Here is a 27,815-nt window from a genome sequence, read left to right as displayed (position 1 = left end):
TCACTTAGTCCGTCTTGCTACCTTTCTGTCTCTGTATCTCTGTCGGTCAGCCTGTCTCTCTGGTCAAAATGGACCAGTTTCATTATGGATTAATGATCATTGTGTTTCTTCTGCCGATGAATGGTTTACACTCAGTTTACATCACTGACAACACAGGTGAGACACACTGCTGCTGCAACCACACAAATAACTACTGCAACTACTACTGATATTACCGATACCACAACTACTACTACTACTACTACTACTACTACTACTACTACCACTGATGCAGATACTGTTGGTAGCGCTGTTAATGCTGTAGTTAGTACCACAACTGTTACTGTTAGTAATACATCACTGATAACTCAATTGGGACACACTGCTGCTGCAATGTTACTACTAACTACTGCAACAATACTATTACTGCTGCTACTTGTACTACTACTGCTGTACTGCTACTGTTTTTACTACTAATACTTCTTCTACTACTAGCACTGGTATCATTACTACTACTACTACTACTACTACTACTATTACTACTACTACTACTGCCACTACTGTTGCTACTGCCACTACATTTACTCTGCTAAAAGTGAAAGTCACCCATATGAATAGTACTTGAGTAAAAATCTTTAAGTATCTGCTATTTAATGTACTTAAGTATCAATTCAGCATTTATCCAGTAATTGGAACCAGTGTTCTTTTTATATCTGACTGCTGATGAAATACATTGATTTAAGAATGCACCACTGTGGCTCCGATGAAAGAGAAAATAGAAATAGTCAACATTGTCCTTGAGCACAGTACTTGAGTAAATGTACTTTGTTACATTTCATCACTATGTGTTACATGTGCCATGTTGTAATGTTCAGAGGATGATGCACTAAAGGAATTAACTCAGTGGTGTAAATAAGATATTCATTTTTTTTATTTTTGTTTTAATTCCTAATGTTGAGGTTGTTGCAGTCAAGAACTATTTGATAACCAATGGCCAATCAGAATTGAGTATTTACCTCGACCATGGTTTAATGTATCGTACTTCCACTGCTTTACTACATGATCTCCTACATGATCTCCTCCTGTATGTACCTCCAGCCCTGCTGTTAATCTAAATGACAGTAACACCTACTGCACTTTGTTTTATTCTTCTGTGGTTGTTGTTAAGTCCTCCCGGCTGTGACCTCTGACCTCCGCAGTGACTTTGAAACACTTGATTAACACAGACTGACCCATCACTGAGCACCTGACATTCTCCCAGTTCTCCCAGCGTACCCAGTTCAGCTCTCATAGTTGCAGCAGCAGATGGAAACTGGACGAAGGAACGTTCCTCTGTTCTATCTCTGAGTCACGGAACTTTCCTCTCCACGTTTTTCCCATAAATCTCTGTGTTTATGTGTCTCTGGCGTTTGGGGAATGTGGACGATTCAGATCATATTTCATCATATCCTGAGTGTATGATCTGTGTGTGTGTGTGTGTGTGTGTGTGTGAGAGAGAGAGAGAGGGTGTGTGTGTCTGTATAGGTGTGACTTTTGACCTCCATGACCTTAGACAGAATGAGAACAGACTCCTTTCTTCTAAATCATCTGAGATACTGTTCACACACACGCGCGCGCGCGCGTTTGATCTGAGATCAGCCTTAGCTGATGTCACTTTGCAGAAGGAGGCTTGGTTCTGATTGGCTCTCAGTTCCAGATGTTACAGGCTTTCTCTCTGTTTTTCTGGTTTTAACATTTTGCACAACATGTGGTGCATTTATTAATCCCTCCCACCAACTGCAGTCACAATTTTAGACCTTTAAGCAAGTGTTTGCGGACTGTGTTTTTTAGTACTTGTTGAGATTGAAAGTGAAAACAGAACTTTGAGATCCTTTTTCATAAAAAGAAAAAGAAGAAAGCCTCATTGAAAATATATCACTGACATTTATAAAAGCTAAAATAAGATCCAGTGAGATCACAGTGTCATCACTGCAAAGAAGTCTGGCGAGTGGGGAAACACAAAACTTACTTTAATTGTTCTTTCTCAGATTCTCTCAAACAGGTCCTGTCAGAGTTCAATATCGTTCGTCCAATCAGGACCAACTCAAAAGGGCATTTCCTGTCAGTGTCAGTCTCCGCCAACCACCTGCACCAACGCAAAAGACACGCCCACTCTACACAGGACATGCTCACTGATATAAAAAATATCAGAAGCAAAAGACAGACTCAAACAGACATCTTAGACCAGACCCCGCCCATAGATGTGTCAACACCCAGCCAGAACGGACACAGTGAGAGGGGGCAGGGCTACAGGGATGAGGAGGCGGAGCTTTTCTACAATGTGACAGTGTTCGGACAGGAGCTCCACCTGCAGCTGCGTCCCAACTCACGTCTCGTTGCCCCCAGCGCCACCATGGAGTGGTGGGAGGAGTCAGGACAGAAATACTCTCAGCCAATACAAGCCACGGACTGCTTTTACACAGGAGAGGTGTTGAACATGGAGGACACGTCCGTCGCCATCAGCAACTGTGACGGACTGGTAGGTGTCATCTGATGACGGTTGATTTTTCTCTCTTTCACTCACCTTCATGAATCCCTCCTCGTACTCTCCCTTGATCACTCCCTCCTCATCATCCCCTTCTCTCACTCCCTCCTGGTCACTCTCCTCTGGTCACTCCCTTCAATTACTCCCTCCTGATCAAGCCATCCTCATCACTTCCTTTTCTCACTCTGCCCTGGTCTCTCCCTACTGGTGACTCCGTCCTCATCACTAGCCCCATTCACACTCCTTCCTGGTCACTCCCTACTCATCACCCTCTCCCCTCACTGCTTCCTGGTCACTCCTTGCTACTCACTACACCCTGATAACTCCCTCCTCACACTCTCTCCTTTCAACTCGCTCCTTATTACTCCCTCCTGATCATTCCCTTCTCTAACCCCCTCCTGGTCACTCCCTCCTTACATTCACTCCATCCAATCTCTTCTCTGACTCTCTTTTGACCCCCTCGTTATCACTCCCTCCTTGTCAATCCCCAACTCACTCCCTCCTCATCACGCACTTCTCTCACTGCCTCCTGGTCACTTCCTCCTCGTACTCTCTTCCCTCACTCCTCCACTGGTCACTCCCTCCTTATCACTCCTTACTACTCACTACATCCGGGTCACTCTCTCCTCACTATGTCCTGGTCACTCCCTCCTCACACTCTCTCCTCTCAACTCCCTCCTGATCATATAACAATGTCTTAAATGTAAATTGAAAGGTAAAACACAGTGTTATTCATCTCTCAAATAAACTTAAATTAAGTTTATAAATGATCCTCTCATTTTCGCAATGCTGTATAGCCTGCAAAATAATAGAATCAGTAAATTCAGCAAACAATATATAAATTTACATCCCTTAATTCCATCATCAGTTCACCTGCAGATATCTTAAGAAAGCCGTGTGCACGCTGCTCTGAAGTGAGTTCTTTACGAATGCCAGTTTAAGTATTGTATTTGTATTATTATTATTTCTTTATAATTTACAAAACAAAAATTGTGTACTATTATAAAGATATAAACATGCTAGAGCGGAAACATTCTCAAATCTTTACATTATCATCAGCATCATCCTCTTTTAGGAAGCTGCTGATGGAGCAGATGTTTTGACAACTGCTGGTAATTTTTGAGCCTTTTGACTTTCCATATAAGCTGACATATGAGCAGCTGAAACCACAGAGGGAGTTGAACACTCAAAAAAAGTGCAGCATAATGAGAATATTTTTACTGAGCTCAAAGCCACACATGAAAAATCTTGGGGTTAAAACAGCAAGTGTCGCTGCTGCAGCTTTCATTCACTTTAGTTGGTGATAAATGTCTCATCACACAAAAATCTTAAACAAACATTTGTATGTTAAAGAATCAACAACAACATTAATATCACAATAAAACTAGCTTGTTAAACAAAACACATAAGAGAGATATTATTTTCAGAAGTATATTTAAAGTCAGCAGGAAGTAGGAGGGAAACAAGTCGATGTCAGACTGAAAAGATTTCAGGCTGCAGACATAGAAAAAACACTGTTTAACATGAAGACCTGAGCCTGCTTTAACTCACTGAACTCTGTCTGACTGTGTCTCAGTTTTTCGTTACTTCTTACAGCGTGAGCTGAGCCGCTTGATTGAAGCCAGATGTGAAGGAAAGAAGAGCGGCATTTAAAGGGAGAAAGACGAGAAGGAAAGAAATGGAAAGAGGGAAAGAAAAGAGAGGAATATTTTCCTGCTGCAACCGCTGATGTAACTTAAAGCAGAACCAACTGATGGTGGACAAAATAACAGTATTGTCAAGGCACACTGAACAGAATTAATCTGTTTGTGTTGAAATGGTGATGTTGGGTCATTAATGATGCTGCAGGATTATCATGTAGAGATTTTCAATTGAAGAGGGAAACTGCAGACTCACATTGAAATAATGCTGATGCACAATGAAATAATTCTGACTCACACTGAAACAATGCTGACTCACACTGAAATAACGCTGACTCACAATGAAATAATGCTGACAATGAAATAATTCTGACTCACACTGAAACAATGCTGACTCACAATGAAATAATGCTGACTCACATGAAATAATGCTGACTCACACTGAAACAATGCTGACTCACACTGAAATAACGCTGACTCACAATGAAATAATGCTGACTCACAATGAAATAATGCCAATTCACACTTGAATTACGCTGACTCACAATGAAATAACGCTGACTCACAATGAAATAATGCTGACTCACAATGAAATAATTCTGACTCACACTGAAACAATCCTGACACACACTGAAATAACGCTGACTCACAATGAAATAATGCTGACTCACAATGAAATAATGCCAATTCACACTTGAATTACGCTGACTCACAATGAAATAACGCTGACTCAAATTTAAAATAATGCTGACGCACTGAAATAACGCCAATTTACAATTAAATAATGCTGACTTACCTTCCTTGTTGTGGGGAAGCCCTGTGAGTTGATAACCGAGTGCAGTAGAGTCCCGCAGTAATGATCATCATTGAGCTGCGGAACTCTATTGCACTCGGTAATCGACTCACAGGGCTTCCCCACAACAAGGAAGGCTTCTCGGGTGGTGAGTTTTTTTTATCTTTTCCGACAAATCCGGCAACAATATCAAATGTTTGATGCCTCGAAATATGTACTGGGACCCTATTTCTAATGTTGCTTAAGTTTGGTGCTGTTCTGAACATTATTTGTGGCTTTTTGATGGTGGTTGGTGGTGATTTACTGCAATGTAATGTTGTCGTGCGGTCGTTTCTGAGGATGCTAAAACTACGTTAGCTAGCGGTCTACGAACTTTATCTCTCGAGAGGGAGTCTAACACAGTTTTACGTTGTGTTAGACCATGGATTAAACTTACATCACAATATCCCTTTAAATAATGCTTACTTACACGTAAATAATGCTTTCACACAGAAATAATGCTGACTCACTTAAATAATGCTGACTTACATTTCAAATAATACTGACTTACATTTCAAATAATGCTGACACACACTTAAATACTGCTGACTCAGGGCACTGTTTAGTTCAGTTGGTAGAGCGGACGTCCCATGTACAGAGGCTTTGTCCTTGCTACAGCAGCCCTGGGTTCGAATCTTGGCCTGAGGCCCTTTGCTGCTTGTCATTCCCCCTTTCTCTCTCATTTTGTTTCCTGTCTAGTCTTCAGCTGTACTATCAATAAAGCCTTACAAAGGCACTAACACTGACTCATGCTCAACAGTTGTTAACTCAGACTTCAATACACTTAAACACATTTAAATCTGAATAACAGTAAATTAAACACTAGATTATAGTTGATAAAACAAGTGATGAAATAATACATTCACAGTAGATTATACAGTAGATTAAACACTAGAATTATGGAAAATGAAATAGTAAATGAAACAGTAGATGAAACATTAGATCACACATAAGATTAAACAGTAGCTAACAGCTCTCTGTGTCTCCAGGCTGGGATGATCCGAATGGGTCAGGAGGATTTTTTTATCGAGCCGTGGGATCGACCGAGGTCAGGAAGTGAAGAAGAAGAAGAAGAGGAGGAGGAAGGAGGAAGACAACACATTGTTTATCGCTCTTCAGCCATCATCAGGAAACAACAGGCTGTCAATCAATCTGAAGCTGTCAATCAAACTGCAGATGACTTCCTCCGTGGTAAGAAAACAAGTGATGGAACATAACAGAGTACATTTACTTAATACAATTTTAAGGCAGTTGTGTTTACTTGAGTATTTCCATTTTTCCATTTTCATATTCCCACTCCACTACATTTACACTGCAAATAGCGTACTTATCTCTACATTTATTTATAACTTTAGTTTGTAAATTTGCTTCAAATTTGTTGATTGGTAATCCGATGAAAAAAAAACACTGACTCCCATAATCAGAAAACTGCTGAAAATGGGATCCCATAATCGCGCAGAGTGACCAAATAGTATACAGTATACACAATCACATGAATATATGAATAATTTAATTACATGTACTTTTTATACTTGAGTACTATCAAATACTTTTACTCAAGTATAACTTTTGGCTACTTTTTACAACGCTGTCATCATGGTTTTCACAATCAATTCTTCAGCAATCACACACACACTATCTTCAGGGACTACTTCTCTATCTAAATGCTTTAGAACAATATAAAATATGAATTTGTGTTTAGTTATATGAATTAAATGTGGTTTTGTAGGTCAGTCCCTCACATGACATTATAAAGAGGTGAAATCATGTGATAAACAAAAGCAGAAACAGTTTTTAGCTCCTGCTATGTTGTTTCTGCAGAAGGAAAGAATCAAACTGAAAACAGAGAAATTGTTCCAGGAAGCTTGGCAGGCGCAATGGGAGCTTCACAACACACACACACACACACACACACACACAAACACTCAGCCAGCTGCGACGTGGCAGTGCGAGGTTCAGAGTTTTGGAGGTTTCGGAGGTTTTGGACTCAGAGTTGACAGATAGTTCAGCTCCTGATTCGCTCGTCCTCTCAGTCACTAACTACTCAAATCTTTTTGTCTTCAAAGCAGCACCAGTCAATGAGGAGCAAGTTTTTGTTCACCTCAGTTAAACCCATCCTGAGCCTCCGGCAGAACAGCGTGACCTAAGAGTGTCTGTTACTGATCGCTTATGTCATTTCCTTCACAACAGATTCAGCAGATGTTTTTATGAACATTTAAAGTAACCAGTATTTATGTTTCAAACACAAAACACAGACAGTTACAACTACATTTTTACATGAGTTTTGTAACAAAAAAAAGGATGATAATGTCAACGTGTAAAACATGTTTGTTATTAGACTTTAATTATCCTGTAGAGAACATGCACAAACCTCAAGAGTTGAATGTCAGGACTTCTTTGTTTCTAATGAAAAAAAGGGACAATAACTTTAAAAGGAGCATGATCCAGAGTGTTATGATCACTTAACCTACTTATTTTCTTTTTGAAAGGACAATGTGGTATATATTTGTATTTTTTTTTAAGAATACAATAAAACATGGTTATTCGTCTCACAATGTCAGATAAAATTCAAGTACCTCTTAAAAATTTTTCCGATTATGAAAATATGACAACAATATTAAATATTGACTGTCTTTGTTCCTTTCTGTTTTGCATACAAATACAAATAAACCTGCTGGGGCTACCATTTTGTAAATCATTGTTTAATTTTTTATATTTACAATTCAGTGGACATTGGATGTTAAACCTCAGATCAGTTTACTTACTTGTGTTGTTTACAGAATAAAGCAACATTGCATGGTGAGCAATGATCACATGTATATGAAAATCTGACTCAGAAAAACAGAAACAGCATTCTTGTTCTTGTTTGTATTCAGGAGGTTTACTAGACAACATTACATTGACCTGCATGTTTAATCTCAGTAAAAACATCTTCAACATCTGACGGTCTGTTCTGGCCTGTGTTAAAGTAAACAGTCAATCCTGCAGCCACAATATTCATGTTTAGCCTCACAGGACGAGTTTCTCCGTCAAGGCTGTAGAGCTAGACACTTTCTTAGTTACTCTCTCACAGACAACAGGGGTCGTGATGGATCGAAAAATGGATTTCCTTCAAAAATCTCAAATCAAGCCATTAAAGGTCTGTTTTTTTAAGGTCATTTTTGGAATAAAACAGAACAAAACTAATGGGGAAATAATAAGTTCAAACTTAAAGTTGAACATTTGAATTATTTATAATGTTATTTCTCTTTCAACAGTTTCATACTGAGGCTGTGATAAACACTGCATCCTTTAGGCGATGTTAGCATGAGTAGTTTCATTTTGTTTCCTTAACTGGCCATTGAAAACCCAGATTTTCTCCAACATCTGGCAACACAGCATGACCTCGACTCTGGTAGCACTTACATCTAAAATTACTTTGACGCATAGATTTGTTCTGGTTCATGCTCACTGGCACACCTACATCTGGTCCTGTCTATCCTCGGATCAGCGACGATTTAGCTAGTTTTAAATAGGTAAGGACACACAAGGATAGTGGTTGCTAGAGAATGTAACACTTTTTCCAAAAGTTATTTTTTGGAGAATCATAGTTGTTGATAACACCTACGACACGAGTCATGTGAAAGTTATTTAAATCACTTGAGTGTCATTTAGGTCACCTGAAGGTCATTAGAGTTACCTCAGAGTCTTAAGAGTCATTACAGTCACCTGACAATCATTTGCATCACTTGCTAGTTGTTGATGCCATCTTATAGTCTATAAGGCCATCTTAGAGTCTTTAGAGTCATCTTAGAGTTGTAAAAGTCGCCTGAGAATCTCTAAGGTCACCTGAAAGTCATTCAAGTCACCTGAGATTCTTTGAGGTCACCTGATTGTTGTTGAGGTCAAATAAGAGTCGTTTTGGTCATTTGACGTTCTCTAAGGTCATCCAAGTGTTGTTAGAGTCGGTAAAATCACCTATGAGTCTTTGTGGTCATGCAACAGTCGTTGGAGTCACTCTAAAGTCTTTGAGCTCACATAAGAGTCGGTACAGTCACCTGAGAGTCATTAAGTTCACCTGAGTGTTTGTGAGGTCATCTGAGCGACATCGAGGCCATCCAAGAGTTGTTGGCATCACCTGAAAGTCTTTGAGGTCACCTGAGAATAGTTGAGGTCATCTGAGAGTCATTAAAATCACCTGAGTATCTTTGAGCTCACCTGAGAGTCCTCAGAGTCACATGAGAATTTTTAAGTCACCTGTTGTTGGAGTCACCTTAGAGTCACTGAGGTTACCCAAGAATATGTTTTGACATGTACAAATACATCAATGTCAAACAAGCTTAAAAAAACTTCACTTCACTAGAGACCTGTGCATCTGAATGGCTTTCATGATTACTGAGACGTTTCTTTTGGTTGTCTCCAGGTCCTCTTTTGGGCTCCCTGAACTTGAACCAGAATGAGCTGTTGTCAAGATCAGGCTCAGGTCGACGACGGCGTTACATTGAGGAGGCTGAGCTCTTTAACATTGAGGTGAAGGAAATAATTTGATGAGCTGTGATCCACATAGAGTTTACTTAACTTTTTAACTTATCTCAAAGTTCTGTTTTTCTTCCTGCAGGTTCTGTTAGCTGTGGATTATTCTGTTCTTCTTTTCCATGGCCGAGACCACATTCAGAAATATCTACTGACACTCATGAACATTGTAAGTGGAAACACATATTTTTATTTCAGTGGCAGATGGATTTACCAGAATTTAGAATGGATGGTCAGATAGGCAGATTAATTGATTGTTTTATTAGGAATATTTCAGCACTTTTCTCTCTTTGTCTGTTCCAGGTTAATGAGATCTATCAAGATCATTCTCTTGGTGCTAACATCAACGTAGTTCTGGTCAGAATCATCATGTTGTCTCCATCAAAGGTACTAAACCCTCTTTCAAAGCTATAAATGAACATCGGTTGTCTAGTTGTTTTAATGAGTTACTCAGGAAGGACACAAAGACAAGTTCTATGTGTTGTCAGGGTAGAAGTTTTCAGTAAATGCAATGGAAACTTAAAGCGAAACTCTCGCCAAAAAGCAACCAAGGCTTTATTTGGGATTGAATATGAGTCAAACCTTCGTGTAAAAGCATAATTGCGACAAAAGAGGCACTTTTAAGATTTACCGTAGTTTCGGTTTTGGGCACGTTAATTTTAAACGGGAGTGCTAGGGGCACGACAGGCTAGCATTAAAATTGCTATTTTTAGAACACTAAGAAGGCTCGACACAACATGAAACTTTGCTCGTAGCATCACTAGGGTCTCTACTCATGAACAAGAGCATTGAGAACATTGTTTGTGTACTCAGAGTTTATGAAAAAGAAGGTTTTTGAACTACTCACGTTAGCTGCTGCAGCTCCTGTGCATCACCGTCAAGGCAGACAAAAAGTGTCGATCCCCGAGTGCGGCCTGACAGGCAGGAGAATGATGGTGAACCACTCCTCAAACGTGCCTGTCAGGTCGCACTCAGGGATCGACACTTTTTGTCTGCCTTGACGGTGACGCACAGGAGCTGCAGCAGCTAACGTGAGTAGTTCAAAAACCTTCTTTTTCATAAACTCTGAGTACACAAACAATGTTCTCAATGCTCTTGTTCTTGACCCTAGTGATGCTACATGCAAAGTTTCATGTTGTGTCGAGCCTTCTTAGTGTTCTAAAAATAGCGATTTCGATGCTAGCGTGTCGTGCCCCTAGCTCTCTCGTTCAAAATTAACGTGCCCAAAACCGAAACTACGATAAATCTTAAAAGTGCCTCTTTTGTCGTAATTATGCTTTTACACGAAAGTTTGACTCATTTTCAATCCCAAATGCTTCTTGGCGAGAGTTTCACTTTGAGCTTGTCTCATCCACTGCTGTTTGGGGCCCTCCTGCTACAGGCCAACAAAGTCAGTGTTGTTTGACCTTTAGCTTTTGTTTTTCAGTATAAACTAATTAACCAAAAATTGTTCAGCTTCGTGTACCTTTTGACAGAACTCCCACAGCAAACAAGATCACATTGTTAATCCTGATTTCATAACTAGCTCTGTCAGGGAAAAAAACTCATGCACACTAGTCACTTCACTTTCAGTTAAATTCAATGACATCACTTAGACATTCATCCGGTTATCTTGATAATGTAATGAAAGTGTGCAGGAGTTTATTACAGATTTTTTTCAGCCCCTCCTATGCACCTGTCGATCCTCACTTGTCAAGTGGTGTTGCAGATGTTTAACAAGAGAACCACCATTTCTATTTCCCACATTGCTTTTAATTTATCTGGCTCCACCACTTTGGTGAGCTCTATTATCTAATCTCCCTGGGTTCATAATTACTTACTTTTCAGAGTTGTATTCCAAAAATAGTACTTGTATTGTTTTTGTGGTAAGTTTATGTACTTTAGGATGTCCATCCCGTATGGTACTTTTGCATGCTTAACACAACAAAAGAATAAATGCCAAAAGAAAAAGTGCAACTTTGCATACTTTTACTGATATCAAACAATAGGGCTGGGTATCACCAGGTACCTTGCGATACGATACTATCACGATATTTTGCCCGCGACAACGATAATATCACGATACAGCGATTCTGCGATAATCGATATATTGCAAGAAATTTCATCCACGATACATCACGATATCTGTGTCACTGAAGAAATTCAGAATTTATTGACTGCACTGAATCCATTTCACAGGAATGACAAAACATTGTCAATCAATTTCACATGAATGACAGCCAAGTAAACAAAGAGTATATTGCACAGTGTCTCTTCCAAACACACACACTGACTACAACTATCATTAAATATCTATATGTGTGGGTTTCAGAGCTACTTAAACCATTTTTTAAATTTTATTTGGTTGTATACCTATGTTTGAATAAAGATAAAGCTGTCCTCCGAAGAGGTGTGGTGGTGATGGTGGGCCAAAAAAAATAAAAATATTTTTTTTGTTTTGTTTTGTTTTGTTTTGTATGTTTTTTTTTTTTACATTTTTTAATATCGATATTTGGCACCAGTGTATCGATAACGTACCACAAGATGAAATATCGCGATATATCGTAGTATCGATATTTTGGTACACCCCTATCAAACAATGCCTTAACTAACAATAAATGCAAAATGGTCTCTCCACCAGTCCTTGGAGATGGTCTCTGTGGGGAATCCCCAGAAGAGTTTGGAGAATGTTTGTGGATGGTCGTATCTCCAGCAGAGGGAGCAGAGTCATGCCGAGCAGCACGACCACACCATCTACCTGACCAGGCAGGAGTTCGGTCCCTCCGGCATGCAGGGTACTACTGCTAATACCTCCACTAATACTGCAAGCACTACTAGTAACATCATTTACCTGACTGGGCAAGATTCTGGCCCCCTCGGCATGCAGGGTACTACTGCGAATAGCTCCACTAATACTACAAGTACTAATAGTAACACCATCTACCTGACCAAGCTAGGATTTTGTCCCTCCAAAATGCAAGGTACTACTGCTAATCCTTCCACTAATCCTACAAGTATTAGAAGTAACAATATCTACCTGGCCATCTTGAAGTTTAGTCTCTCTGGTCACACCATTTACACAATCAGGCTAGAGTTTGGCCCCTCTGCCATTCAAGGCACTAATTTTACCGCTAAAACTGAAGGGACTACTAGTAACACTGCCTACCTGAGACGGCGTGAGTTTTCCCTCTCTGGCAGGCAGGGTACTGCCACTATTTGCCACTAATACTACAAGTACTGCTTCTAATACCATCTCCCTGACATGCCCAGACCTCTTACACCTGACTGAAGAACTTTTGATTTTTTTCCGCAGGTTATGCTCCTGTTACAGGAATGTGCCACCTGCATCGGAGTTGTGTTCTCGTCTTTGAGGACGGTTTTTCCTCAGCCTTCGTAGCTGCCCATGAAACAGGACACGTGTGAGACACACAGACACTACAACTAAATGCAAATTTGTTGGCAGTCCTTGGAATTAAGAAACAATTTCACATTTCTACAAAATGCACGTTATGAATAAAAAACAACAATAATTAAAACAACATCAAAATGAAAAGATGTCAAGATGATAACAGAATGTAGAGCCATTAGTGACTCCCAGGTGTCCAGGTAGACCCAATATGACTCCCAGAAGTGCACATAGAGACCATAATGACTCCCAGGGGTCCACATAGAGATGGTCAAGATACCCAGGTGTCTATGTAAAAATGATGATAATTGACTCCTTGGTGTCCATGTAGAAGATGATGACTTCCAGGTGTTAACGTAGAGATGACAGTTGACTCCCAAGCGTCCACATAGAGAGCGTAATGACTCCCAGGTGTCCCAGTAGAGACATTAATGACTCTACATCCACATAGAGATGATAATGACTGACTCCCAAGTGTCTGAGTAGAGAGGATAGAGATAGTACTGACATTCATTTGTCCATATAGACACAAACAAATCCTAGGTGTTCAGACAAAGACAATAATTACTCCTGGGTGTCCACTCAGACACGATAATGGCCCCCAGGTGTCCAAGTAGAAAAGGAAACAGGCTCACATGTGCCCACACAATACTGAACTGCAGGTTTCCACGTAAAGACGATAAAGGTCATCCAATTGTCCACATGGGTACAATATCAGACTCACCTTTATCAATACAACAATGCATAGATATCCTCCAAGATTTAATACTGTATTACCCTCTCTAGGTGCTGTAGCTGACTGGAATTTGCTGTTGTTTCTCTTTATTATCTTTCTGTCTGTCTCAGGTTAGGGATGGAGCATGATGGTGAGGCTAATGACTGTGAGGACGATGTGCCATTGGGCAGCATCATGTCTCCCCGAGTTCAGGCCACCTTCCATCGATACCATTGGTCTCGGTGCAGCTGGATGGAGCTGCACAAGTATCTGCAGTGAGTACTTCTTGCACTACTACTAGTATACTTTAAACATCAGAAACACTGAACTGTGTCTGACTGTAACATGAATTTCTTTTGCCCTAATTTCACATCAGGCATCACCTGAACCAATCACCTGTCTGCCTCTGTCTCTCTTTAGTACCTATGACTGTCTCCGTGATGACCCATTCAACCATGATTGGCCGGCCCTGCCTCAGTTGCCAGGGTTTCAGTACTCCATGGACCAACAGTGTCGCTTTGACTTTGGACCAGGATACAGTCTCTGTACTGCAGTATGTCCATCAGTTTTTTTTATTTTTACCCATATTACAAAGTACCTTTTGAAATAGGACTGCAAGTTATACAAATAAACCTTACAAGGATGTCAGAAAACGATGTAAATGTCAGTTTGAGGATGAATAGACCTCCAAAGGAACACTTCAAGCAGGAGCTAAATGTTTGACCTTTTTAGATGTGTTTTAGTGAGACTGATGTGTGCTGATGTGACCTGCTGATGTGTTTTTTGGGTTGGAGGCCAACACCACATCTGTTCAGGATGTTAACTGAGAACCGTTTGATGACATCACACAGAAAACCTCCCCAGGAGGACTATTTAAACTAACACATTAGATCAAATATAGTCAGTCTTTAATCAGATGAAGTCTGTTCTGGGAATTTCCAACATTGCAACATGATGATGAAATTTTATTGTTTTCTCTCCCAGTTCTGATTATCATGTTTGGTTTGAATGTATCTATTTTTCACAGTTTCTTTCAGTTTGGCCCTGATTTTGTAGCCTCTGGCTCAGATTTAAGAAGTCAGGCTCTGATGTTTTATGAAGATTTAAAACACATTTGTACTTTCTGTTTCTGCTGTTTGAATGAGCATTAGTTTTTCTTATTGCTTGTCTGTGTTTTGGGCTGATATTTTTGATTTATTTTTGTATTTTGAGATATTCTGTGTAGCTTTATTTATTTGTGTTTGTCTCTAGTACGCAACCATTGACCCTTGTAAACAGCTGTGGTGCAGTGACTATAACAACCCGTTCTACTGTAAGACCAAGAAAGGTCCGCCACTGGACGGGACAAAGTGTGGACCGGGGAAGGTGAGGACACATTTGGGTCATCGCTCTAATTTAATTGTCTAATTTATCCCAGACAGGTTTTTGGGGTCAGACATCAGCAGGTTGATGTCAACAAAAACATTTCTGATGTTGTCAATATGTGAAAGAGAAAAATGTTTCTTTAGCCAAACAAAACATATACATAACATTTTATTAGTGAGTGGAGGTCAGTCAATTAATTGGATGCCATGCAAGCTGCTTCTCTCTGAGGACAAATGTGAATCCACCATTTTGGCTCAAACTGAAATGTGTCAATAACTATGTATGTCAGCAATTATTAACTTCCTTTGGTTTATGGTCAAATATCTGCAGAGCTAATACCATTCCTATTAGCCTCAGCTGTATTTTTTGGTTACTGCTAATGTGCTAATGTTAGCATGCTAACATACTAGACTAAGCATGTTAGCATTGTCACTGTGAACATAATAATAATAATAATACATTTTATTCATAAGCGCCTTCAGGTCACTCAAGGAGACTTTACAAAAACAAACAGCAGTCAAGCAGCAAAATGAAGTATACAAATGAAGTATACATAAAACAAAAACATTACAAATCATCAGGGAAAGCAATTTTAAAAAGGTGAGTCTTCAGTTGTGATTTAAAAGTAGTAATAGATGGGCACTGTCGCAAACTAATGGGGGAGAGCATTCCACAGTGTGGGGCCGGCCACACTGAAGGCCCTGTCACCCATAGAGCGAAGTCTAAAGGGGGGAATGGAGAGGAGATGGGAATCAGAGGAACGTAGTAAACGGGGTGGCGAATAGGGATGGAGAAGACGGGATAGATAGGGAGGTGCCAGGCCATGAAGACATTTAAAAACCAGAAGAAGCGTTTTAAAAGAGATTCCGTATTGGACTGGGAGCCAATGCAGGTGCTGAAGGGTGATGTGTTCCCAGGACCATGTGTGAGTTAGGACTCTGGCAGCTGAGTTTTGGACATATTGAAGTTTTTTTAGTCTTTGGTTGGGCAATCCGAAGAGAAGGCTATTGCAGTAATCCAGTCTGGATGTAACAAAGGCATGAATGAGTGTTTCTGTGACAGGGTGAGATAGAGAGGGGCGGAGTCTGGAGATGTTCTTAAGATGGAAGAAGGCTGTTTTTGTGATGTTTCTAACTTCAGCAACAGTGGATGTGATGAAACCAGGGATGGAGAAGCTCAGATGGGAGGTTTTGCTGGGCATAGCAGTGAAAGTTGAGTCCATGCCGGCGGATGATGTGACCAAGAGGGAGAATGTAAATGATGAAAAGTAATGGGCCAAGAACTGAGCCCTGTGGAACACCATGAGAAAGGAGAGATGTGGGCGACTTAAAGCTGCTAATTGACACAAACTGTTGTCTGGCTGTGAGGTAGGACTTGAACCATGAAAGAGGGGTGCCAGTGATGCCAAGCAATGTTTCTAGCCGGTTCAGCAGAAGGGTGTGACAGACAGTTTCAAAGGCAGCAGTGAGATCCAGGATGATGATTATGTTAAGGTGACCAGAGTCAGCAGCTAAAAGCAGGTCATTGATGACTTTAGTTAGTGCAGTTTCTGTGCTACGTTTTTCCCTAAAACCAGATTGAAACTCTTCCCATAGGTTGTTGTCTGACATATGGACCTGTAGCTGACTAACAACGGTGCGTTCAAGGAGTTTGACGAGAAAAGGGAGATTGGAGATTGGTCAGTAGTTGTTGAAGTCCTCCTGGTCAGTTCCAGGTTTTTTCAGTATTGGGGTGACAGCAGGAGTTTTAAGACATGTGGGAACTGAACCAGACAGGAGAGATGTATTATTGATTTTTGTCGTTAGCATGCTGATGTTAGCATTTAGCTCATAGCACTGCTCTGCTATGATGTTAGCATTTAGCTCATAGCACTGCTGTGCAAAGCAGAGTCGCTAGCATGGCTGTACACTGCTAGTCTGGGTCACAGCTATTTTCCCCTTCTACCAGTCTTTATGCTAAGCTAGGCTAACAAGTGCTGAATCCAGCTCTTGTCTCATCTTCCTTTACATCTCCATGATAGCTGTCTCTCATTGCAGCACTGTTTCAAAGGTTTCTGCATGAAGTTGACCCCTGACATGCTGAGACAAGATGGCAGCTGGGGAACATGGAGTCCATATGGCAGCTGTTCCAGGACCTGCGGGGGAGGGGTCAGGTTTCGGGCCAGGCACTGTGACAATCCAGCGTGAGTAAGCTGTAAATCATCAGAAGCCCCATTCACACTGCCGTTTCAATGCAGGGATCCTGCGACAATTCTCTGCTTCCTCTTTTGTGTGAAAGTCTCAGAGGCGGCGCTGATGCGTCTCTGGAGGTTGTATCAGAGGCGCAGCATTGGCAAGCCGAAGCAGTGTGAATAGATAAGCCGGTGGCGTGGTGGCATGTCGGTCTGACAGTCTGATAACTACACAGGTCCTTCACTCAACTAAATAAAGAGAAATGTCCCACAAAGCAAAGTTACATGACCAAACAAAACAAACATAGTGACTGTATCCGTCTTTGGCAACTTATTTGAGGAAAAATATACCACAGTTATACGTGGAGAAGTGTCTGTCCTCCCACCCATCCTACCTACTTTTCGTCACATTTCTGCCTGAAAAACAGCATCCGAATGATATAAACTGTCAACGGGTATATGTTTAGACAAACAGGAGGACACCGGGAAAACAACTTAAATAAGACACACAGATGTCATCATCATAACATGTACTGCCACGCCTCTTCAGGAGCCGCTGCGACGATAATGCGGCATCTGTGTGAAAAGGGCTAATGATGTCACACATGAGACGCACCAGTCAAAGAGACTAACCTGTTGTTTTTCTCAGTCCAGCCAACGGTGGGCGCACTTGCTTCGGAAACAGTTATGAGTTCCAGCTGTGCAGCAAAGAGGAGTGTCCACCACTGACTGACTTCAGGTCAGTAGATCTACTGTCAAATCCTTTCAACTGGACTCAACCGGACTCAGTTCCATTTCACTCCAATCTCCATCTGACTTAACGCCCTCCATTTACAGGCCCAGTGTGTACATTCCAGGCAAATTAGGGAGATGTATTGTCATAAATGTGTCGTTGTGTGTTGTGTTGTGTTATGTTTAGTTGTGCTGAGTTTTATTCTGTTAGGTTGTGTTGTGTTGGGTTGTGTTTGTACTTTTGTTGTTATGCGTCATGTTGAGGTGAGTAATGTTGAGTTGTGTTGTGCTGTTTTGTGTTGTGTTGTCTTGTGTTGTGTTATTGTTGTGCCGAGTTGTGTTGTGTCATTTTATGTTATGTTGAAGTTTCTTGTGTTGAGTTATGTTATGTTTAATTCTGTTGTGTCGTGTTGAGCTGTGCTTACTTGTGTCAGGTCATATTGTTCTTTGATGTGTTGTGTTATCCAAGTTGTGTTGAGTTGTAGCGTGTTCTGTTGTGTCGTTATGTGCCTTTCTGTTGGTTTATATATGCTGTTTTTCTTTTTCAGGGAGGATCAGTGTAAAGTTTGGAATCCATTTTATGAACATGAAGGAAGAAAACATCACTGGCTGCCATACCAACACCCTGACCGTAAATACACACATTTAAATACACACATAAAACACACGAATAAGCTTATCAAGAATACACACATTCTAATACACACATAATTTGTAAAACACAAATTTTAACACATATTTAATTTTTTTTACATATCATACACATTAAGCACACACGCACACACAGAAACCCTGTGCATTACACACACAGAGCAGAGAGGGAACTTTAATCTAATCTGTAAGTTTGGAAAAAATGTGTGTTCGGTTTTAATGTGCATTTGTGTGTGTGTAGGTGTGTGTGTGTGTGTGTGTGTGTGTGTGTGTGTGTATGTGTGTGTGTGTGTGTGTGTGCATATGTTAAACTCATCAGTCAGGAATCTGTTATTGGAAGGAAACTTGTGGCCTCTCCTCTCTCTTTAACTCTTTAACGTCTGAAAATATTTTGATTTCCATTTCTTTAAACTCTTAATGTTCCACTTTAAATGTTCCACCTTAGGTAGCTTTGACAATGCTGTCTTGGATCATTACATGTCTGTGTGTTTGCAGCTGATGAACGCTGTCGTCTGTACTGTCAGTCAAACGAAACAGCCGTGGTGGTTTCCATGAACAGAATGGTGCATGATGGGACGCCCTGTTCCTACAGTGACGGCCACAGTGTCTGCGTCCGAGGAGAGTGTGAGGTCTTTATTTAGTTTCTCAACTTCTTAAACCTATGTTATTGTATTAATGTCATTTTATTGCATAAAATATGTTTTGTAACACCTAAATTACATTACACATAAACCTTAAAGTAACATTCAAACAAAAATGAAAACTCATTTCTTATTTCTGTTGGTATATTCTCACTCTCATGTTGGTGGAAAGGCGGGTAAAGTTTTGTGGTCCACAAAAAAATTCTGGAGCTTCACAGCAAAACAGCGTTCCAAGATTCTCCTCGAACACAAGAAGGGAATGGGGACTTGTTTTGAATTGTAAAACAACAACCTTAAAAAGAACACAAGATGACTCCGTGTCACTTGAGACTGGAGAGTGCAGAGATCCCAGACTAATAAGAAAGGTGCAAATGTTATTTACACACTGTTTCAGAGCGGAAATCTTTCCTGGAGCTGCTTAGCTAAAAGAGTTAGAGCATCCTGTCCGAAATGGGAGCAGAAGCCAGTTTTTAGAGTTTTACCAAGTGAATGTTAGGAAGAGTTGCACCAGCACACTTAACCTGATCTTCAAACAAAAATGTTCTTCTCCCTGTTTGCTCTCTCCCATTGCAGCATGTAGGTTGTGATGGACAGATTGCTTCAGACATGCAGGAGGATCGATGTGGTGTCTGTGGAGGAGATAACTCCAGCTGTAAAATCATCAAAGGAAACTTCACCCGCAGCACCAAGAAACAAGGTCTCTGAAAAACATCTCATCAGAGGAGATACTTCAGGTTCCTGAAGTTTTGTGTCGGACTGAAACATGTTCCATTCAAATATTGGAGCTTTTTTTAGCTCATTGAGTATGAAACCGTTGAACATAAAGTTGATGTTCGGTGAATGAAAAAATGAATATTGGTTCCCCGAAATTATTATTACACAGGTATTGCCTGCCATGCAATAGACAGTGGCGGGGACTGGTAGTATTCATTACTGACCGAATAATGGTCAACAAACAACTAACGATTACTCTTCCCATGACCTAGGTTACCTGAAGATCCTGGAGATCCCCAAAGGAGCCCGACACTTGCTGATCCAGGAATTCAAAGGGACTCCTCACATCCTGGGTAAGAGAAGGGAGGAGTACCTTGTTTTGTCCAACTTGAAGAACTCTGCAGCCCACCATTAAAAATCCAATTTTCATTGTTTCCTGCTCCAGCGGTGAAGAACCAGGACACAGGTCACCTCTTCCTCAATGATGAAGACGAGCTCCCAGAAACCCGAGTGGTGATTGAGAAGGGTGTGATGTGGCAGTACAGCAACACTGAGGAGAAGGAGTCTGTCCAGACCACAGGTCCACTGAAGTACGGAGTCCTGCTCATGGTCAGTCTGTCAACAAGACAAACTAAATCCAACATGCTGACATTGCACCTCAATAGAGTCCAAATTGGAGAAACAACTGCCTACCTGTGTTTCTGCCTGTTAGGTGCATTCCCATGGCGACTCAAAGGTGACTGTGTCTTACAAGTACATCATCCAGGATGGTCTCAGGTCCTCGCTTGAGTCCAACCTGTTGCATGAGGACGGCATCTTCTACGAATGGGCACTGAAGAAGTGGTCCCACTGCTCGAAACCCTGCGGAGGAGGTCTGAACTCTCTTGCGTGTTATCAGCATGGTAGTTTGCTGTGTTATGTGATTTCCAGGGTAACAGCTGCTTGGTGTTTAACACTGTTTTCTGGTTGCCAGGGAAACAGTACACACGGTTCGGCTGCAGGAGGAAGGCTGATGGTAAAATGGTTCACAGGATGTTCTGCTCCAGCATTAATAAACCGAGAGCTATCAGCCGCAGCTGCAACTCCAACGCTTGCAGTTCCCCACGGTAACGAACTACAGGTTGCCAGGCTAACACACTACAGTTTGCCATATTAATGCGAATTTTGGCAAAGGTTATGTTCTGACATCAAATTTAATACATTTTAAACTTCTTTCAATTGGAATGGTTCACATGACAAAATGGCAAGATATATATACAGATATGCATTTAAATGACTCACACAAGATTACACTCCTGTTAAAGGGAAACCCTAAAAGCTACAATGAAATGGTTATAGGGAAGTACAATGTCAGTGTACCTCATTTCCAATAAGAAAGCATGGTTTATTGCATGAAAACCTGCTGTTCTACTGCCTTAGCTGGGTGACCGGGGAGTGGGAGGACTGCAGCGCCTCCTGTGGTCAGACTGGGTGGCAGCGTCGCTGGGTGAGCTGCCAACAGACTGCACAGCGGACGGGGCAGCAACAACAGAAGCGTTCGGTGCACAGCAAACTCTGTGGCGAGGACCGTCCAGATGGGAAACAAACCTGCAACCGCTTCCCCTGTCCTGCTTCCTGGCGAGCTGGGCCCTGGACCCCGGTATGAACAGTGAAACCAGGAGACTATTCACAAAGTCACAAAGTTATCCTACCACTAAGCTCTAAATTCATTGGATACCCTCTAACTTACTTTCAGTAACAATTACTTATCTTAAGGACTAGCTGTGACCTCCTTCTTTTTGGACTACCTTTGACTTTCTCTTTTAGTACTGCCCCCACCTTCCCTCTTTCTGGGCTACTACCTACTTCCCTTTTTCGGATCACCTCCAATTTCTCTCTGGACTACTGCCACTTCCTTTTCTCTGGACTATCTACTCAATTCTTTTCGGACTACCTCTAACTTCCCTCATTCTTGACTATCTCTTCATTCCTTCTGGACAACTCCTAGCTTCTTTCTTTGTGGACGTCACGTCTGTAACGTCATTCTTCCTGGACTACTTTTCCCTTCTTCTTTCAAGATTACCTCTACATTTCTCTTTCTAGTTATCTCAAACTTCCTTCGATCTTGACTACCTATACAATCATTCCTTTTAGAATACATTTAACTTCCTTCTTTCTGGGCTGCCTCTTCTTTCTTTCTGGACTACCTCTAACTTGCTTCCTTTTGGACTACCTCTTCTGTTTTTCTGGATCATCTCTATTTACTTCTTTCTGGACTATTTTCCCTGCTTTTTTCCAGACTACCTCGAGATTTCTCTTTCTAGTTACCTTGAACTTCCTTCTTTCTGACAACCACTTCTTTATGCGACGTCCAAATTCTGTCATGCCAAACTACCTATAAACTCTTTCTTTCTGGACTACCTGTGACTTCCTTCTTACTGGACTAGTTTTCCCTTCCTCCTCTTCCTCCTCTCCTACTTCTAAATTTCTCTCTGTAGTAACCTTGAACTTCCTATTTTCTGACTAACTTTTCAGTATTTACTACTTCTAGTAACTTTCTTTCTGGACTACCCCTATCGTCTATTTTTCTGGACAACCTCTAACTTCTTTTTCTCTGAACTGTCTTTTTGAATTATGTATAACTGTAATTTCTGTCTTTTTTTTTACTTTCTTCTGGACTACCTTTACTTCTCTCTTTCTGTATTACCTCTAATGTCCTTGTTTTCGGATTAGCTGTTACTTTCTTCTTTTTGGACTATCTGTAACTTTCTCCTTTCTGGACTAACTCTAATTTCTCTCTCTCTAGACTACTTCTTGCTTTATTTTTCTTTTCTATCTATTATCTCTAACTTCTTTCTTTCTGGACTACCTGACCCTTTTCTTTTTTTACATCCTCTTTCTTCTGTCTGGACCGCAACCTGTCACGGCCAGCTACAAATTACTCCTAGTCTTACAATGTTTGTTAAGTGTAACACTAGATCACTAACTGATCAAAATCTGATTGACATGGTTATGTTTTTTAGTGTTCAGTGTCATGTGGAAATGGGACTCAGGAGCGCCAAGTTGCATGTTCAAGTTCTGGGGGTTCAGCTCAAAACTGCAGTGAGCCTCAACCAATCACAACCCGGACCTGCCAGGCCCCGCCCTGTAGTGGTAGGCATTGACAAATCACTGTTATACCTTTATGAAAATAAGGGAGGGATGTTGAGAGTCATAGTTTGTGTGTAGCTAACTGTGTTTGTCTCTCCCTGCAGGTGACCCAAAGAACTCCATCATTCAGTGGCTGTCCAGGTCCAACACAGACTTCCCAGCTCCAAAGATCCCCTCCAGTAAAACACACAGTCTTCCTACTCCTCTCTTTTTGCCTGATTGTCCTGATTCCCCTACATGCTTCTTTTCTTTCTCGTTCTGCTGTTTCTGCAAATTTGTTTGCTCTTACTCTTCTTCCTTTACTTATCGCTCCTCTTCCTCCTCAGCTCCCACCTTTCCTATCTGAAAGCAAAACTCTAGCCAAAATGCAACTTAAGCTTTTTTTGTGAAAGTACCCGAGTCAAACCTTGTGCAAAATAATTACAACGAAAGAGTCACTTTTAAGATTTACCGTATTTTCGTTTTCGGGTCAAACTCATTTCAATGGGAGTGCTACAGGCACTACTATGATAGCATCAAAAACACAATTTGTAAGACACTTAGAAGGCTCGACACAACAGGAAACTTTGCTCGTAGTATCACCAGGGTCTCTACACATTAACACGAGCATTGAGAACATTGTTTGTGTACACAGAGTTTACTAAAAAGAAAGTTTTTGAACAACTCACGTTAGGAGATACCTGTTCCACACGCTGCCTTCCTGCCAGCCAGAAGTATCGATCTTCGAATGTGACGTAACAGGGAGAAGAGTTAAGGTGGACCGCTCCTGAAGCTTAGCTCCATATAAATGCACGGACAATTTGTTGTTTTGACGTTAGCGAAAAACTATATTGACCTTGAAGTTGAAAAAGGAGCCTCATATAAGAAACAATACTAAAATCAAAAGCCAGAAAAATCACATGAGATATCGCGTCATGTTGTTGCCGGAAGACCACCTTAAGTCAACTCCATGTTTAGTCGCATTCGGAGATTAATACTTCTTGCTGGCAGGAAGGCAGCGTGTGGAACAGGCATCTGCTAACGTGAGTTGTTCAAAAACTTTCTTTTTAGTAAAATCTATGTACAAACAATGTTCTCAATGCTCGTGTTCATGTGTAGAGACCCTGGTGATACTGCGAGCAAAGTTTCATGTTGTGTTGAGTCTTCTTAGTGTTTTAAAAAAAGCTATTTGATGCTATCGTAAAAGTGCCCGTAGCACTCCCATTGAAAATGAGTTTGACCCGAAATCGAGAATACAGTAAATCTTAAAAGTGCCTGTTTAGTCGTAATTATGCTTTTACACGAAGGTTTGACTCAGGTACATTCACAAAAAAAGCCTAGGTAGCATTTTGGCAAGAGTTTTGATTTAACTGATGATTTGATTTTTTTTTTCATCTAGGATGACAGCAGATGGTTTAAAGATTGATTATATTTTTCTGTAATGGACTATGATCATTACTGGTTCTGCAGTTCTGCTGAACACACTGATCACCTATTCCCCCTGGTGGTTGAACTTCATTGACTGAACCATTGCTCTGTCTCCAGGGCAGCGTTGTCGTGCTGACCGCTCAGTGTTCTGCCGGATGGAGGTGTTGAGTCGGTACTGCTCCATTCCTGGATTCCGCCAGATGTGCTGCAAGTCCTGCAGCGAGGGAAACGTCAGCAGCTTCAGCAACTTTAGCAGCACAAATCCCCCGACCTCCAGTAGCAGGTCAGAGTAAGTGCATCCTGAAATATTTTATTTACAGCTAACCCTTTCAGCATTTAGATATATGAGGCATTTAGAGAACCAATGTCAGATCTGCTACCAAGGCTTTAGGGGTATTAAACTCTCCTTATCTGATGTCACTGATCTTTACTCTTTTTGTTTCATAGTTCATGGAGTTCAACCACAGAGACGATGACTTTATTATCCACCTTCTCTTCATCTGGAATCAGTGAAATAATGACTACTTCACCACCAAGCTTCACTGTAACTCCGGCCCCCACCAGCAGGAGCCCTACCGACTTTGTATACGTGGAGTATGACGATTATGATGATTATTCATCATACGAGGATCCTTCTATTCACTCTGCAACTCCTGATATCATTCCAACAACAACTACTACAACAACTACAACTCCTACTACTACTACTACTACTACTACTAGTACTACTACAAGACGTGCAAGGAGAACTGCTCCATCTCATTTATTCAAGAGGAAAACTACCACTACTCCAATGCCCCCTGCTACGGTTCCCATAGCATATGCTGAGGGTCAAGGTCCCACATTGACGCCGGTTATGACGTCTGCTGTTCCAGAGTTCCCCACCTCTCCGTCAGCTGATCCTGATGAAGACTTCATCGCCACAACATCACCAAACAGAACATCAGAAAGGGGGAACCTTCAAACTAAAATTAATCTGACAGGAACTGAACCAACACCACCAGCAACTTCATCATCGCTCTTCTTCCCTCTCCCTAAAAAGGAAAACAACTCAGTGGACGAGGTCCCGTATCGGATTGTGGGATTGGACAGTGATATCACCAGGGGACATCAGAACTACTTTGTGCCGCGGATGCCGCCATTCCGCGAGCGAACACAAAACAAACGCATCCAGCAGCTTCTTAATGAGAAACGACGTCAGGATCTTCTAAAGAGATCCGCCAGGAGCAGAGAGGGCAGGACTGAAAGGAAACATGTTGGATTATAAAGATTACTCTGCAATCGTTTAAGTTTTATTGTTCACTCATGATGCCGCATGTGCAGCTTGCTCACTTTGTGCTAATGCTTACGAACTCTTAAAGAGAAACAGAAACAGACTGCAGAGCCAACTGCCAAAACGAATGACTTGTGAGGATGTTCTACCAACTTCTCAACTTTCAACTTCATGTTTTTTTAAAGTTTACAATCATGTTTTCCATGCAGCAAAATTAGCTGTGCTTGAATCTAGAATAAAGTATCCTGAATTCTTGACTTGATTCTTAAAGGTGCTATTTATAAGAAAATTTGATTTTTGGGTGTAATTCCCAATTCATCAAAAAGTGCCTCTTTGGGATTCTAGGACAGGTCGGCTGTCATCTCAAAATGTCAGTTTTTGATGAGTTGGGAAACCCAGAGCGGCATTATTTGACAAGTTCGGAATGAGACTCAAAAATCAACTTTTCTTACAAATGGTGTCTATAAAGGTTAACAATGCGAGATCAAACGTGGAAACGTTTGCTTCATTCTTAATTTTTTCTGGTTTTCAGTTGTTGGTTTTTATATTCATGAATTTTGTACAAAAGAATCCTGTTTCTAAATAAAGTCTCATTCAGCTGCTGACGTCATCAAGAGTCATGAACACTTGTTAACCCTGAAAGCAACAACTCAACATTTAGTGAAATCCTCTTCTGCTCTTTCTTTATTTGAAAATAAAAGTTCAGCTTGATATGGCTCTCATTAGGCTAAAGCTGTTTAGCTTAGTCTGGCACTAATGATAGAAACGGGGGAAATGGTTAGCCTGTAACAAAATCCACTTCCAAACAGCTCTTAACTTCTCTGATTGATATATCATATCTTGTTTGTTTCATCTAGCCTATGCAAAAAATTAGGGGTAAAAATTAAAATTCCATCTTCTAACAGGTAATAGTTGAATAAAAACAGAGTATAAACAGGTAGGCTAATACTAAAATACTTTTCCTTTTAACACAAAACACAGGCCAGCAGAAACAGTCCATTCTGTCCAATTTCTTTTTATCTATTTAAATCCTCATGTCCAAGCTGTTGATGTTTTCATTCTCACATTCAAAGCAGTTTCTGGATCAGTTTGTTCCCTGTGATGTTTTATTTTTCAGGAACTGATTCAGTGATTGTTAGATTCTCTCTGTGTGTATCATGAAGAGCAGCTGCTCGCTGTTAAACATCAAACTGAATTCAGATCAGATGAATCACCACAGGCTCACATATTAATGTCTGCAGTTTTAGTTGGATCAGTGGAAACAGCTGACCGGTTTAAACATGTTTGTTTTCTTTCCTCCATCACATCCAGATGACAGAAGAGTCAGTTTGTCGCATCAAACTGAGAGAAATGTTTTGAATGGTTTGTTTTTATTTTGTAATCACATGAAATTACAAGAAAAGTAACACAGAACAATAACAAGCACAAACATTTAAGATTATTTATTTTCTGATTTTATTTTGGACAAACAAAAACAATAATGACAATTTAAAAAATCCAAAAAGAAAAGGTAAGAATTACACAAGTATTTAATGTGTTGTGCCCAGAGGCTAATCAGATTCCTGATGGCTTTCTAATTTATTCATTATTGATTGAAAAATATACCAAATAAGTTTGTGAGTTAGTTTTGGTTCGCGTTTTTGAGTAGATTCAAAGTTTTGGTGGGAAGAACATTATCTAGATAGATCAACTATTTATTAAGGAGGCAGGTTTGGTTTGAAGTCAGCTACTTCCATTCTATTTTATTTTTTAAATGTTAAATTCAACCTCCGCCATACAACCTCTTTGTCCATACCAGTAATCCCATTTTGAATATTTATAAATTATATTAATTAATCTAGGCATTATGTTCTTGTCCAATTTAGTTTTAAAAAATATTGTCAATATAGTTTGTCAAAGAACAAACAAGAGAAAAAAATGGTACTAACCTAAAAGACGACTAAAACGTTTAATAGATTAATTTTCTGTAAAAAGACGGGTGGTTGTAGTTCTTGAATATTTTTTATGTGAAATCACTGGTGAAAGTAGTTCTTAAAAACAAATTAATTTTTTTGCCTTTTTATTATATAGATATATCTGTATAGATAGATTGGAAGATGTTATCAGCATTTTAATGTTTTGACTGGAGTATTTTTATTTTATACAC

The 27,815-nt window shown here is 40.5% G+C and overlaps 1 protein-coding gene across 2 annotated transcripts; it reads left to right on the top strand.

Annotated features, from left to right (window-relative positions):
- LOC115593487 (A disintegrin and metalloproteinase with thrombospondin motifs 2-like) lies at positions 1-26,279 on the top strand. 2 transcript variants are annotated; one of them, XM_030437008.1, is made up of 25 exons: positions 1-156; positions 2,007-2,497; positions 5,965-6,166; positions 9,378-9,484; positions 9,573-9,656; positions 9,791-9,874; positions 12,108-12,261; positions 12,780-12,885; positions 13,719-13,862; positions 14,008-14,140; positions 14,839-14,952; positions 16,989-17,134; positions 17,772-17,861; positions 18,403-18,485; positions 19,001-19,134; positions 19,720-19,843; positions 20,133-20,213; positions 20,306-20,469; positions 20,573-20,732; positions 20,834-20,966; positions 21,280-21,499; positions 22,863-22,992; positions 23,094-23,168; positions 24,514-24,679; positions 24,844-26,279. In XM_030437008.1, the coding sequence occupies exons 1-25, from the start codon at positions 69-71 to the stop codon at positions 25,661-25,663; spliced, it is 4,233 nt and encodes a 1,410-aa protein (XP_030292868.1). In that variant the 5' UTR covers positions 1-68; the 3' UTR covers positions 25,664-26,279. The 2 variants fall into 2 exon arrangements, with proteins under 2 accessions (XP_030292868.1, XP_030292867.1); XM_030437007.1 differs by having other exon boundaries at positions 24,514-24,685.
- Positions 26,280-27,815: the final 1,536 nt, after the last annotated feature.

The sequence above is a fragment of the Sparus aurata genome, chromosome 13 (genome assembly GCF_900880675.1).
Source record: "Sparus aurata chromosome 13, fSpaAur1.1, whole genome shotgun sequence".
Lineage (NCBI taxonomy): Eukaryota > Metazoa > Chordata > Actinopteri > Spariformes > Sparidae > Sparus > Sparus aurata.
Note: the sequence above shows the minus strand (reverse complement) of the source record. Positions and strands in the feature narration are given on the sequence as shown.